This window comes from Lichenostomus cassidix, chromosome 20 (assembly GCF_008360975.1).
Source record: "Lichenostomus cassidix isolate B80296 chromosome 20, HeHo_3.0, whole genome shotgun sequence".
Lineage (NCBI taxonomy): Eukaryota > Metazoa > Chordata > Aves > Passeriformes > Meliphagidae > Lichenostomus > Lichenostomus cassidix.
The window spans coordinates 3,342,019-3,356,853 of record NC_139500.1 but is presented as its reverse complement, the minus strand read 5'-3'; the positions used below and the strand labels follow the sequence as shown (position 1 = coordinate 3,356,853).

The window sequence follows — 14,835 nt, the reverse complement described above, 5'->3', positions numbered from 1 at the left end:
CTATTAAAACTCCTTTAAGATGAAACCTTCTAAACTATAAAAAGAAACGTAAATCTGAACTGTACACCACATTTTGTTCACTGGAAACACTACCATGCTAGGTTCTGTCAGTTATTTTCCATTGAAAAGTTATCTTAAAATATGTACAGGTCTAACTTTTGTAAACATTTATTAAGCAAGTAGGACCCTTCTGTTTCATCCTACACATCTGCTTTTTCAGGCAGACTATTAAAATTAGCTTAGAGATCTGCACAGCCTTGTCATTGTTCTTCTGTCTGGTCCACATATATGCACAGGGAACAGTCAGAGAAATGCAAAAATCCACTCAATTGACCTTTCTACTGAGAATTATCCCTACTTACAACTCGGAAGACCATTAGAACCTCTATCTGACCACATCTAGGAAGCAGAGACAAAGCCAGGAACTATCAACTGTGAGCAGCTCTGTGTTGGTTGACACAAGGGCTGCTGTCATCAGAGCCACAACCCACTGAAGTGTCAACAAACCAGTCCCTAATCAAAGGACAGGAGGAGAAAAAATATTGGCGGTTTTAGAGGTCCAGGGACACCACTCCCACTTGAGAAATAAGAAGGTCCAGCTTGGAAATAGGGCCAAGCCAGCCAAACCCAAGTGTCTGACTGTCCCCTGAGTTAATCCAAGGGAAAGCTCTCTTTCCCCAACACTGTCCTCACTGCTGTGATCAGCTCCTGAGTGTGAGGGTCCCTCCCAGAACTCACTGTGCTGAGACACTTTGTTTTCCATAAGCAACTGGGTCAGATGTGACATAATCCCTTTCCGGAGGGAATTTTGGGAAGCACTGGAAAACTGCTGCTTCCCAAGTGACAGAAGCAAGATTTTCTCTATGCATAGTAGGATGCAGGTGGAGGATTTAAAAAAAAAAAAAAAAGGAATCCCTTCTAATAATGCAGCATGGACAAATTCTTACTGGCTAAGGCACACACTCTTCTTGGGACATCTTCACAGGAAAGCTCAACTGAACCAAACTGCCCCCACAGACGTCACAAATTCATGCCCTCCCAAACCTGTTCCCATGGGGAGCTGGCAGGGATCTCCCTCACCCTGCAGCCACAACTTGAGCTCTTTGGTTACACAAAATCCCACTCTCTCTCCCCAAACACAAAAGCTCCAACAGCATCTCAAGGGCCTTCAGCATGAGAGGATGAGCCACTTCCGTGCTCCAACACAAATGGTGCTGAACCCCGAATGCACAAACACAAAAGGCTGTTCTTGCTCACAATCAGGGCTTTCCCAATGCCTTTTGCTGTCCCTTTTGCACATGATCCTGTGCCAGGCTGTTCATGGAATGTGGTGTGTGAGCCACATTTGGGGTGATTGCTGCCCACCCTGGGGAGCACAGAGGGTGTGTGTGATGCTCCAGGGCACAGCTTCGAGGTGGTTCAGAGCCTTTCACTCAACGAAACCGTAAGAAAATCGGAAAATCCTTGTGGTTTTGGCATTGAAAAAATCCTGCCTAGCACAGGGAATGATTGAGCGTGCTAGTGGCTCAGGACAGAACCAGAAGGGGCAATGAGCTGCAAGAAGAATATGGGACTGAACTACAAACTCTCCATCTCAAAAGCCATTACAGACCCTGTAATCTTAAAACACTTGGAAACAGCACAGTTTAAATTTAATAGTTTGCTATTGGCCATGCTAATGATATTGGCTGAATAACCAACAAAAATCTTAGAATTTCCCTGGAATAAATGAAATTCAACTATTTAGAAACTGATATTCTGAAAAGTACCCATGATCCTAAGGCTTGTACTACATCCGGGTGGATTTTTCATGATTTCCTGCACTTGCCATGTTTGTCTGTGACAAAGAACTCAAGCAAATGCTCTTGAGAGTCCACTAACATCCTGCTAGAGCAGCCACCAGCAAGGATTTTATGAATCCACATCACATTTTTTGTTAGAATCCTTTACACACCTCCAAGGAAGTTTCAAGTCCTTGGCAGCAAGTTGTTCACATTAAAACTGCAATCTCAAATGATTGTTTTAAAATGACAGAAATTTAACGAGTCTGAGGGGAAGCTTTACAAATATCTCTGGAGGCAGAGAACTGGGCTTTCTGCTCTTGATGCAAAGAAATTTTCCAGTTGTTTCAAAATACATTTGCCATAGTTTAACCCTTACATCAATAAGATAGCCTGCATGAAGATGCTGTTCTTTGAGAACAATATATCAGATAATATTCAGATTTTCAGTCTCTAAAGACACAACTACAACATGCAAGCACAATAGGCTAGCAAACTCACATTGACTGTGCAAATAATTTTTTAAAAGAATTGTTTCTGGAAGCCCAGCAAAAGTTGGGCTTAAAATCTCTCAGTGGAATTCCATTTTTGTTCAGGCAACACCACAGAGTTTGGAAGCCATGGAAAATATCTATTAAGACAGTTGCTAATTTAGAGAAAAAATGACCCCATCTGGAACAGTGTCTGCAGTGCTGTTCAATTGCACCACAAGAAAAATATTATTGTACTGCAGCGTGTGAAGCCTTGTAACAAAGATGACGCCAGGTCAAAAGAATCTAACTTAGAAAGAGAAGTTGAGGTTAAAGTCTAATCTTTTACTGTAAAAGATCAGGTCCAAAAGGAAGTTTAACACGAAGGAAGAGGTAGAAAACAGATGAGCTGAACTGACAGCTAACAATTGTTTTCCCCACTGTAATAAAGGTTTCCAGCTCCAAGAAGATATTTTTCAATAATATAAATTAAGTAAATTAGGAGACCTTAGGAAGCATTTTTTTGAACATGAAGAAGTTTAAGCATAGCAAGAGTGTTATAGAGCAGATTGCTCAAGTAACACTTAAGTACATGAAGAGATCCCAAAGAGAAATTATGGGAATTACATCCCCAAGTTGGAAACTTTGGTGCCTTGAACAACAGAGAGGGTAAGTCAGGTATTTACTGACCACAGCTCAAAGTCAGGGTGAGTTAGGGTGCAGCAAAACTACCAAAATGTGTAACAGAGGGGGTTTTGCCTCAGGTGCTTGCCCTGCAGCAGCCCTGAGTCTGAGCAATCCCCTCCCCAGCTGCAGCATCATCTGCAACAGAGATCTATGGAAAATTCCTGCTCTGATAAAACCCCAAATGATCACTCCCCAGGCAGCAGCAGCAGGGTAGTGCCACAGTGCCATGGGGATGTCCTGGGCTGCCTGAGGAGATTCTTGCAGCTTCCCCACCACGCCCTGGCTCCTGGATAATTCTGTCTGCTGGCCCTTCAGAGAGGGTGATTGCCCTGATTCTCCATCCCAGTCACACATTAAATTACTCCAGCAGTGTTCTTAAGAAAAAGCTGATCTGCACTGGGTGAGATAAGTGGGGAATGAAGAGAGTGAGCATCCTAATGCCATGCCAGGCCTGATGTTGAGTAATCCAGATTTCAGACTAACAAAATAGCAAGCAGTTATAAGGGACTACAAACATCTGTTTTTAAGAGGTGTCCAGATCATTAGCAGCTAATTCTACATCTCTGTTACATTCCCTGCCATATGCTGGGGGATAATCTCAGCAAGCAACAGGGATTTTCATCTCAAATCCTAACAAATCTGCTCTACAAGGCTTCATAGTTTTTCTTATGTCACTTATGAGATAATGCCTCTCAGCTGCTCGTCTCTGCTCTTTCTATGCCTTGTGTATATTCCATGTAACACCCAACAGCTCCTGCAACGTGCCTAGTAACAACTGACTATTTCTTCATGCCATCCTGGAAAACAAATCCCCTTTCTCATCAAGGGTGAATATAAAATTTCTTTCTTGGATAAACTCCCACTCGGGCTGTCCCCCTCACTCTACACGTCCCATCCTCCAGATGAATGATGGCAGAGGATTTGAAACAATCTTGAATGAAGCGTGGCAGACCAAGCTCAGGGTGGTGAGGATGTGGTGGTCCCAGCTCCTGCCAGCCCCCAAAGCCATGAGAAGTTCCTGCAATCCCAGAGTTTTCCCCAAAGCCACAAGCACTGCTGCTGCTGCTGGCGAGGAGGGACGTGCGGATGGGATATTTTTATCTCCTCTCCATTCCCATCCCAGTCAATCCAAAACAAACTGAACTAGTGGGAAAGATGGTTCATGATGAGAAAAGGATTCCCTGGCTCGCTCTGTGTCACCACTAGATCCATGGAGAGGTGCCACTGCGGTGGCACAGCTGCAGCAGCCCTGCCTTCCCAGCTTTCAGGAACCTTCCCAGACTAAAATAGCAAACCTCCTGCTTGATTTTTAGCAGCTGAAAAGCAGCACTAAACCACATAAGTATTATGTAAAATGATCTTTTTCTAAGTATATGTTTATTGTGCACAGAAGAAGTGGATTTAATTACAAACAACTGGAAGTTTTTAACAGGCTGGATTGCCCCCTACTCCCTTTCTAAAAACTAAGGTTTGGCAGCAGCTTTTGGGTTTCATTGCAAGTCTTCTAAGTATTTCCTTGGAAAGACTTTACACTTGGTCCCAGGCAAGAAGTCAAAATCAACATTTAAAAAGCATGCCCTGCATAATTTCCAGGATTCAGCAGCATTAAGGTATACTTATGGAGGCCAGGAGGAGAACTGCTTTTTGTGCTTTTTGACTTTGTGCATAAAGCTGGTCTTCAGACAAGGAAGTTTATATTCCAAATAATATTTTTAACTACATGTGGTCGAGTACATAACTTATCAGGCCTTTCCTCAGCCCCCTCCCAAAATAAGCCTGAACAGTAAATACTTTTGCAGTATTTAGGTCTTGCTTAGACCTCAACTAGAAGCAACAGTTTCTCAAACCTTTCGATGCAGAATAATTCAACAGCAAACAAAGTTTCAAATTACATTTTCTTAAATTCCTTTGTACCATAAAACTCCCATTTGGGCTTGACAGTGATCTTCAGGCTGCATTGGCTGGTTCTGAAGTAGGTTATACCCAATTTCATGGTGTCCCCATGCTTTCCACAGGGGATGGAGTGTCCAGGTGGGATGGCAGCACACAGGTTCCCACTGACTCCAGGGAGATAGTGGACACTGCCCTTGCTCACACAAATAATCCCATAGTAATCACGTGCATATATATATATATGTTAAAGAACTATCCACTCAATTTTTAAGTTAATTTTTGTATTGGCGGAAAGAAGTCGAGAAAGAGCATTTTCCTTGTGAATATTTGAACAAATACATATTCTTCTGAAATATGAGCAAGTGAAGTTCTGCATCACTCACCACCTAAAACCACAAAATGCTACAGATGAGGCTGAACTTCACAGAAGCTGAGAGACATGAGAGCACAGGTAGTGTTAAGGGATCAGGGGAGAAAATGTCTTTCAGCTTTTATAGTCTAAAAGGAATTTGTTCCGTGCTTTTCATCAGCAGAGAAAAATCAGCTCTATCAAATTGTGAATTTCCTGTGCGGAGGCAAGGCAGGGAAAGCATCAAGACAGCATTTCTTGGAGTATTTTTCTTCCAAGCAGACAGTTTTAACTGGTATTTATAAAAACCCCCAAAACATCTGAATGCAGATTTTCAGCTCACAATACCATGCCCTTCTCCTCAATATCTACATTTCCTCCCTGTGTTAAGTCCCAGTCCCACAAATCCCTCCGTGCTCCAGAAAACCTCCCAGCTAACCAGCCATCCTGAGATTTCAGCATGAAAAACAACCAGGAGAAATGCAAACCCAAACAAATACAGCCCACAAACTAAAAATTGTGTTCGGAGGGGGGTGGGGTAGGGAAGAGGAAGAGGTTGTGGTGTATGTGCAATGAAGACGAGAAAGAGAAGGTCAAACGCTAAAAAGTGCCTTTTCTTCCTCATTTCTGCAGCAGCATCTCCCCACTGGAGCTGCCCAAGTCCTGGGTGCCCCAGGGACCAGAGCAGCGTGGTTCTGGGAGATTTTGGGACAGACAAGCTGCTGCTTTCCACTCCAGGCTCTCTGTGCTCAAGGGCACGTGGACTCAGATGTGTTTGTCACCTCCACCAAAAAGCCAGCACAGCTCATCATCTCCAACAAAACGACTGACAGCATTTCTCAACTGTTGGTGTCCCACTCAAACTGTCCTAAGCAAAATTAAAGAGTCAGAAAGGACTAAAGGCTGGAGAATCCCTTCCAGCAGCTTTTGGTCCCTGCAGGGGTTGGCACACAACACACATTTACCAGCAGCAAGGCCATGATCCGAATTGTTCCAGTGTATCACACCTAAAATCTCTGCACCGTGACAGGAACAATTTACAGTTGAGGCTCAGGTTTCTGGCTGCCCAAGGGAGCAGCACACACCTCATGAGCTGCTCTGCAAGGCAGCCTCAGTGGTCAGAAATGGGGCAAGAGTGAGATGTGACTGATTTCAAAGGCAAGGGAATGCTCCCAAAATGCTCCCATATTACATTATAAAAGCAACTTATTTAGGATTAAGTCTCCTGTGACTTAATGCAGAGGAAGAACAGTGGTGACAGAGGCCAGGGATGGAGATGTGGGATCACAGCACTGCACTGGATAGCCCAGGGCAGGAGGATCCAGTGACAGCTCTGAAAGCTCTTGGGTCATGTCTGAAATGATGCTTTAAAAAGAAAGCCTCTGCCATGAAAGTCACATAAAAACACTTTGAGTTACACTGTCAGAAGTCCACTTTACACATCAATCACCTTTGGGTCACAGGGAAGCTGCAGGGGATGTTTCCAGGTGCAGCTCCACAGCTCCTTCCCAGTGGCACTGTGAAAAATGCCCTCCCCACACAGGGATCATCACACAGGATGGGTGAGGGCTTGGGCTCTCCCTTCACTTGTTTTTCCACTGAATCCAGTGGACTTCCTTGAGGCTGAAGCCATGAAGCTGCTGTAGCCCTGCCGTGCACAATCCAACCTGTGTGAGGCTGTGCTGGGGTAGAAATATGTGGATTTGGATTCTGAAAATGGTGCTGAACCCACTGCCAGCCCAGTGCTGAGCTCAGCCTCACAGGATGGACATGAGCCAGGGCATGGGAGGCACCAGGGTGGGTTGGTTGTGTGTTGTCTGTGACTCTACATGCAACTCCCCTGCCTGCAAGAACATTTAATGGAGCTTAAGATAGGGAAAAGGAGAAGGGATGGCCCTTCAGTGGCAGGAACATGACAACCCCCAGCTTTTCCTCCAGTCTGTAATCAGAATTTAATGGGTTTCCCAGGAATTTCAGCACTTCTCCCCTCTTGCAACACACTGCAGCAGAGACAGAAGTGGCTAAACAGAGCAAGACTGTAGATTGTAAAACTGCATGTTATCCTTTGCTAGGAACCAACCCACCCTCCTCAGCATCTCCTTCCTTCACTTGGCAAAATAAAAATATCAGCTTTCTGACATCTGCCTGACACCTGCTGCCTCCCCACATTCCTCAGTGCAGGGAATATCCATCAACTTTTCTGTCCTCTCAGTGACATACAGATCTTTTAAAATGCTGCCCAGACAGACACTGTGGGTTTTCTTTGCAGAGGGAACACATTAGAGGAAGTAAAGAAAACTTTGGCTGAGCTATTTATAAAGCTTACATGGCTTGGTTCTCAAATGCTTCACTGAGCAGGGGAACAATAAGAATAAGTCATGGAGTTCAGCTTCTCAAGACACATTCTTCAGGTCTGAATATCAAAACTATCATGGATTTATATGCCTGGTAACTGGGCTTTCTCATGAAAAGCATCTGAGTTGTCCTCTCACCAGGGAATTGCCAAGCGCTTTTCCTGACATTCCTAAATTGTGGCAATTAGAACGAAATTCAATGAAATCATGCATATTTGTGAGTAAGGACACTCCCAAATTTAAGGGAGCCAGGGCAGAACTGCATGTAATTAACTGCACTCCTTGAGGCTTTTCCTCCAGGGAAGCCCTTGCACAGGAGACAGCTCAATTGAAGATGTCCCAGTGGGGAATGGTGCCAGCAGTTGCACAGAAGCAAGGAACACACATTTTGCCTGCTCTGGAAGCAGATGGTGCTGACCAAGCTCAAAAAAGTCAAGTAAAAAACAGAGCACTGCTGGGGTGGAGTTTTAGCTTTGAAAATAAAAAGTCTCGGATAACTCTGAAATTAGATCCATGGCTACAGATGAATGCAACCTCTCTAGGGTGATGGATGATGGTCTTTATGCCACCAGGCATTTAATGAGTGAAAAAAACCAGATTAGCACTAATATAGAGATGGCATCTCTGCTGGGGAAAGGGAGAAACTATGCTGGTGTGTGACTGCACAGGCATGGCTGGTCCTGGGGATCATGGGATCCCCCAGACTCCTCATCCCCTTCCCACAAAAATCCCTGCTTACACATGCACAGAGCATCCATCCAGCATTAGCTACAGCCGTGGAATTAATTAGTTTGCAGTGCAGATCCCTGCAGAGAACATCCACCTTGCCTCAGACAGCACTGCCATCCATTAGCAGCCCTCCATCCTCACACACTCAGCTCCAGCTCTTCAGACACCTTCCACTGCCAGACCCTGCTTGAAGCAGCTCAAACTTTGCCAAACTTCAAATATGCTGGCTGAAGCTCTCCACAGCATGTGTCTGCCTGAGGCTAATGATCTTTTTGTTTATGTGGAGGAAAAAAGTCACAGTCAGGAGCTCCCAAGGAAAAAAACCAAACGAAAACAAAACCAACCAAAACAAAACAGAACAAAACAGAGCAGGAAATGAGAAGTAGCTTGCCTCTCGCCTTCCTATGAAATTTTAAAATGAGAGCAGGAGAAAAACGACTTTACTAAGTGACCTAAAGCATAGAGGTGCCACTGCTGAGGACACTAACTTGTTCTAAGGTGCAGCAATCACAAATCACATCAAATGTTCAGCCAGCATTTCTTGCATACTGGGTAAAGCTTTCTTGAGGTTTGCAAAGCTTCACAGGTATTTTTGTTTGGGGTGAGCATATTTCAATATAAAAGTTCTCCATTGACCAACTGATCAGGCATCACATTTTGGATGGAGCAGTGGGAACTGAGCAGGACTCCTCTTGCATAGGCAAAGCAAAGCCTGTAATTAGCATTCCCCCTCCTTGCTGTCCACAGCAGGATTGTCATTTCTGTACTAGGAACTACTGGGCAGATGGAAACCACAGAGATTCCTATGTCCAAGTGCTCTTGTAGTATCTGGCAATTACTGAGAGCCCTATTGGAAAATATTGTAATTCCTTCACCACTAAAGACAGTCCACTGGAGAACTGCACACTGCTGCCTCTCCAGCTGTTATCACAGTGTGCAGGCCAGGCTGCACAGCAGAGCATCCCTGCTACAAGCCACACACATCACAGGCATCCCCTAGGATTCTTCTGTCCTATTCCTGCTTTTCTTAAAGGGGGAATTTAATCCCAACTTGGTATAAGATGTTTAGTGTCAGAATTCTTGTTCTTGACAATTACAAAGCACCAGGATAAAGATTCCCTCTACATTTTTAGTCTATTTTATCCTATATCTTTTACATGATCTTCTCATAAGGATAACTTGCTTTTTAGCAGGCTGTGTGCCCCTCTCTTTCAGCTCACAATACACGGTGTAAAAGAAACAAACAAACTGTTTTCAAGTGAATGAAATGATTGTCAACAAGATGGAATTCTGTCAAGTACTTGAGCACATGCCTGTCTTTATAACTGGGTGTCTTCCCACCCAATCCCAGAGAAGCAGTGCCAGGATAACCACCTTCCTGTGAGCTAGCAAGACAGGGGATCACCACAAGAGAAGGAATATTTTGTGGGATTTGCCACTAAATGCTGCCCTGGAGAACCAGGCCAGCTTCAGTCTGCTGCACTGCTGCCACAGCCAGCGGAGCAGCATCCAGGCTCCATCAGGGATGACCAGCTGTGCTTCTTGCTCCTGGGCTGCACTTTAGAGCACCTAAAGCTCATTCTGAAGAAGGGCAGAGTGTTCACAACTATGAGGTCCGTGCTCTAAATACAAGAAGTATTGCTTTAAAAAAAAAAAAAAAAGTCAAGTACCATGGATTACAATTAGTGTTTGGCAAAGACAGGGGATTTAAAATCAGTGGTGCCTTTGGACAAATTCAGCTTTAGTCTTTGGTGGCATTTTCCCCTCCAGCATCCACAAAAGGAGGAGGATCCCACTTCATTTCACAGCAGTGCCATGCAGTGACATTTGTGAAGCATTCAGTCCCTGCAGTGATCAGTGCTGCAGCAAAGCCCATGGAGAGTTCAACAGTTCTTTATTCAGTGCAGGGTATGGACGGAGTGTCGCAAATAGGGCACAGGGTGACACATTGTATGAGGAGGATAAGAATATTGAATAGCTGCTCATTCACTGCACAACATCCATCTTGTGCCCTGAATGAAGTACCAGCCCTGTGGAAAAAAACACAATGTAAACCATACAAGACAGGCTTTAATTATATGGCAGGCAGGGGCTCACCATGCAGCACACAGAGAGGGTGACTGTGGTCTGTCTTCACACTGATATTTCCCAGCTTTTTAAAGTGAGTGTTTCTTCTGTATAATATATTTCCCCATAAAAACTTCGTATTTGCATACCCTACATTCATTTTTGCACCAGCATAAATATTTCTGTTAAAACCATTTTTATGCAAGCACTGACAGAGAAGATTCAGAATGGCCATTATTTTATAGGTTGCAGTTTAATATAAATATCTAGGGTGACAAGTGCATATATCTATATTGGTATATTGATATCCACAGTTCCTTTCCAACATGGGATAAGCTAAAGTACTTTTTACGAAGGCAAGAGCTCAGCCTGAGAGAGTGAAAAAGTACACAGAAATTGGCAAAGCAATGACAGGGGACCAGCCCAAGCAAACCAGATTTATATTTTAAAGTCTTAAAAAAAAAAAAAAAAAAAAGGAAAACCCATCATTAAGAAAGAACACAGTAATGGAACTGTTTTATGACAAAGTTTTTCCCCCATGGGCACACACTTTCACTTTTAGAGCCAGGATTGTTCTCAAACAAAAAAACCAATCCCCATACACTGAAAAAATCACCCTCCAGTTCCCAACAATATCCCTGGGTTGACACTATGCTGCCAGCACAACAGTGATTGCAATCTTGAAGTTGTGACTCGTACAGTTCACAAAACAAAATCCAGTGAGATTACACCTGGTTGAGCATTTCCCAAAAACAAAGCAAAAAAACCTCCCACTGCTCTCCTGCAAGTACAATGTCTGATTATTGCTTCCAAAACAGAGCAGATGCAAGATCTTTGCTACACTGAAATCAAGAGAATTTCTGAGGCTTGGGAATTTACCTTACACAACTATGGTGATGAAAAAGGACTGAAAGATTATTCAGGAGACCTAAAATCAATTAACAAGGCATAAAGCTATCCACTGAGTAACTACACTGCACACCCCCCAGGCACTCCGGTAAAATGATGAACTTCTCCTTCCAAAAAAAGGAACTGCAACGTGGGAACATAGCTGTGCTCTCCAGTTGTGAACTAACCCAAGTGATACTCTGAGCAACAGACTCGTATGTTACACACACACTACAGCATGAAACCACACAGCACAGACACGGTGAGTTCGTGCACTCCCTGTGTCCTATTGCCATATTTGCCAAACTTCAAATATGCTGGCTGAAGCCATAGGAAGAACCACTCTACATTCCCAGCACAGCCCTTGGAAGTGCATGAGCTACTGCAGCCATACGTTACAAATAATTCAGCCTTGGGGACAGGACAGACCTGGTGGATCAGGGCAGTTTTCATTGAAAAGCTGTTACTCTCAAAGAAAGAGCTGGCTCCCCCGGTGTCCTTGGCTGTCCATGTCAGCGATGCACTCCTGCAGGAGCACATCAGCCAAAATTTGGGAGCACAAGTGAGAAACTGTAAGTATCTACTGCAGTTTTTGCCATTGAGCTTCACCCCAAACGAGAAGACGCTCCAGGCTCTGCACTTTTTCCCCAGCCTAACTCCATTCCTTACAGGAAAACTCAGTTGCAGCTTTAAATCCCGGCTGGATGCTCCTGCCCCTTGCATTCAACAGCACTGTCCTGCTCTGTGTGTGCAATCCCAGCACAGACACACTCAGCTGTGGCAGCAATACCTGCTGATGTACTCCAAGTATCACCAACCGTACCCCAAACTTCATATTTCAGCTTAGAAACAGAAAATTCTCAAAGCACCAGTGAGAGCGGGATGCAGGGGAGAAGCAGCAAGGGAAGGAAGCTCACTGGAAAACTGACAGTCCCCATGCAAGGAGCAGGGAAATGGGTCTCTTAGGCATCCCAAGATTTACAAGAGGGCCAAAAAGTGACTTCCTGCTATTCAAGTCCAGGCTGAAATATAATAAATGACTGCCAGCATAACACTGACTCATATCCATCAGATTTATAAATCAGTACTTCGACAAAGAAAGCTCTTTCTGTTGGCTTCACCATAGACAACTCTAAACTACTCAGATGTGGTGTTTAACCCACTCAGAGTCCAATGTCATTGCAGTGAAACCCAGCTCTTTATTAAAAACCAGGCAACTGAAATACTGCCTACAGAAGCCTGTATGAGATAGCCTTTACGACTTAAAGGCTTGCAGATTAACATCAAAACTAGCCCTGCTGTTGGATTTTTTTCCTAGTTATTTAATCTACAAAGAGAAAAAAAGTTCTCACGGCTCCTCCTCCGTGCACTTGTTCACTACATGTATAATGGAAATACATTAAAATGAAACACCAAACGGTAACACACCTACAAGTATTGTGTGCTTGAAAGGAATGCAGGTTGGGTAGAGCTGTGATTCCTTACCAACAGTCACAACACACAAGCTTTACTCTTCCCACAAGTGTTGCTCAACCTCCTTCCCACGAGAAGGACAGACACCTTTATGAGCAGACTTACATCAGTATAGCTGCAACCACATCAAAAGAAGCTCTGCTTCTGGGATAAAAACTTTTACCACCAAGATGCAGAAAACTATGTCAAATATTGTCTTCTAAAGCTCCTTAAAGTTCAGCTCCTCTATTACAGGCTACAAACACATACCAAAAAGATGAAGGCCAAATTTTGCTGTTTATGTCCTGCAGAACCATGCATTCTCCAAGGGTGAGAGGCACTTAAGTTATTTGTGAACATTTGAAAATATTCTCTGTTATTCCAAGATGTTCAGGGTAACCTGTATTCTACCTGCATTGCACGGGGGAAAGGAAGAGTAGAACCATTTCCAGCCTCCTTCGACTTACCTGAAGGGCCAATACATGACTTTGTAAGCCTATTTGGGTTGGGGTCGTGTACCACATAAACTCACACATCACACAGCTCAGGTAAATAAAGTGCTTTTGCACAGGGCACCCTCGGGCAGGCAGTGCCGGTGCTGTCACTGTCGCCGTGCGGGAGCATCCCTGCCCGTGAGCCCTGCGCAGCCCGGGGCAGGGAGGAGCTGCCGTGCAGGGAACAAGGGCTGGCAGCCGGGGCAGGCTGGATGGAACCGCACAGCCCGGGAGGTGCATCTATCTCCCCGCTGTGCATTCGGGGAGGCGGAGCGGACAGCGGCAGATCACTCCCGCACACACAGAACTCGGCCTTTTGCCTTACGGGAGAGCCGCCCCCGCTCAATGTCCGCTCCTGCTGCCGCGGTCCCGCTGCGTGCCTCTGTGCGAGCAGCCAGCGTGGGGACAGCGTGGGGACAGGCGGCCGCGGCCCCGTTCCGGCGCCGAGCATCACCTTCACGGCGGCGCGGCGGCCGCTGCTTCCCTCGGGATGGCCAGCGGCTCCCACCGCACACAGCGGCAGCCGCGGCCGGGCACGGACCCCGCTCCGGCCCCGCTATCCCCGGCCGGGCACCGCAAACCCCGGCCGCGTTCCCCCCGCGCTGCCGCAGCCCCGCCGAGCCCCGCCGCCCCGCCACGTGCGCGCCCGCCCCGCCCCGGTGCCCCGCGGCCGCCGCCCCCTCCACCCGCCCGGGCACCGGCAGCGGCCTCGGGCCCCGCACCTGCCGGGCCGGGCCGACCCGCACCGCGCCGGGCTGCGCCGCGCCGCTCACCCAGCAGCAGCAGCCGGTGCGTCTGCTTGTACTCGCGCTTCTCCGCCTTCAGCGTCTTGTCGATGCTCTTGCTCCGCTTCTTGTCCGCCCGCTCCTTGGCCACCAGGTCCTGCCGCAGCCGGTGCCGCACCTGCGGGTCCCCGTGCTCGGCCGGCGCGGCGGTGTCCGGCTCGCCGCGGCTGCCGTAGGGCGCTGAGGGGTGCGCGGCGGCCAGGCGGGAGCGCAGGCTGTAGCACAGCCCCATGGTGCCGGAGCCGCCCGCCCTACGGCGCCGCGGGCATCGCTCTCCGCCGGGGCGGGCAGGGCGAGGCGGCGGCGCCCGGCGGCCTCTTAAAGCGGCTCCCCGTGGCCGGCGAGCGCGGTTCCCGTCCCGTCCCGCCCTCACGGCCGGTCCCGCGCCGCGGCCGGCGGGAGCGGCCGCACGTGATGCGGACATGTTTACCGTATTCTCTGGAAAGCGGCCCCCGCCGCAGCGCTGCCCCGCGGGGGAGAGCCCGCTGTGCCCCGCCTGCCCCGGAGCGGGGATCGCGTCCCGCAGCGCCCGCCGGCCTGCGGGCTCTGTGTGCCCCCGGCAAGGTGCTGAGCCCGGGCTGGGGGGCCGGGGGGCAGCGCTGCCCATCGCCAGCACCCCAAACCACCCGGGCCGGCAATGCTTTGACGTGTCACCCCGGCTTTTGCCGGGTCGCGACCTGAGCCGACATCCCACCGTGAGGATGCTGCGGCAGCAGGGAGAGCGCTGGTCCGCAGAGAGCTGTGTCCAGCTCGGACGCTGTGAGCTCCTCGACACAACACCTGAGCCCACTGCAAAGAAGGACACGACACCAAGAGCTGTGCCATTTTCATGCCCCATTTTAAATTCACTTCCTGCCGCACACATATTTGTCAGGGACTTCTTGTT

At 47.3% G+C, this 14,835-nt stretch overlaps 1 protein-coding gene across 1 annotated transcript in view; it reads right to left on the bottom strand.

The window, feature by feature from the left end:
• The window catches only part of GNAS (GNAS complex locus), a 131,639-nt gene extending 117,251 nt beyond the window's left edge, over positions 1–14,388 (bottom strand). Inside the window, exon 1 of the mRNA XM_085079145.1 lies at positions 13,938–14,388. Coding sequence (XP_084935271.1) covers positions 13,938–14,373 — 436 coding nt within the window. The 5' untranslated portion in view covers positions 14,374–14,388. The remainder of the gene's footprint in view (positions 1–13,937) is intronic.
• Between the last annotated feature and the right edge of the window lie 447 nt (positions 14,389–14,835).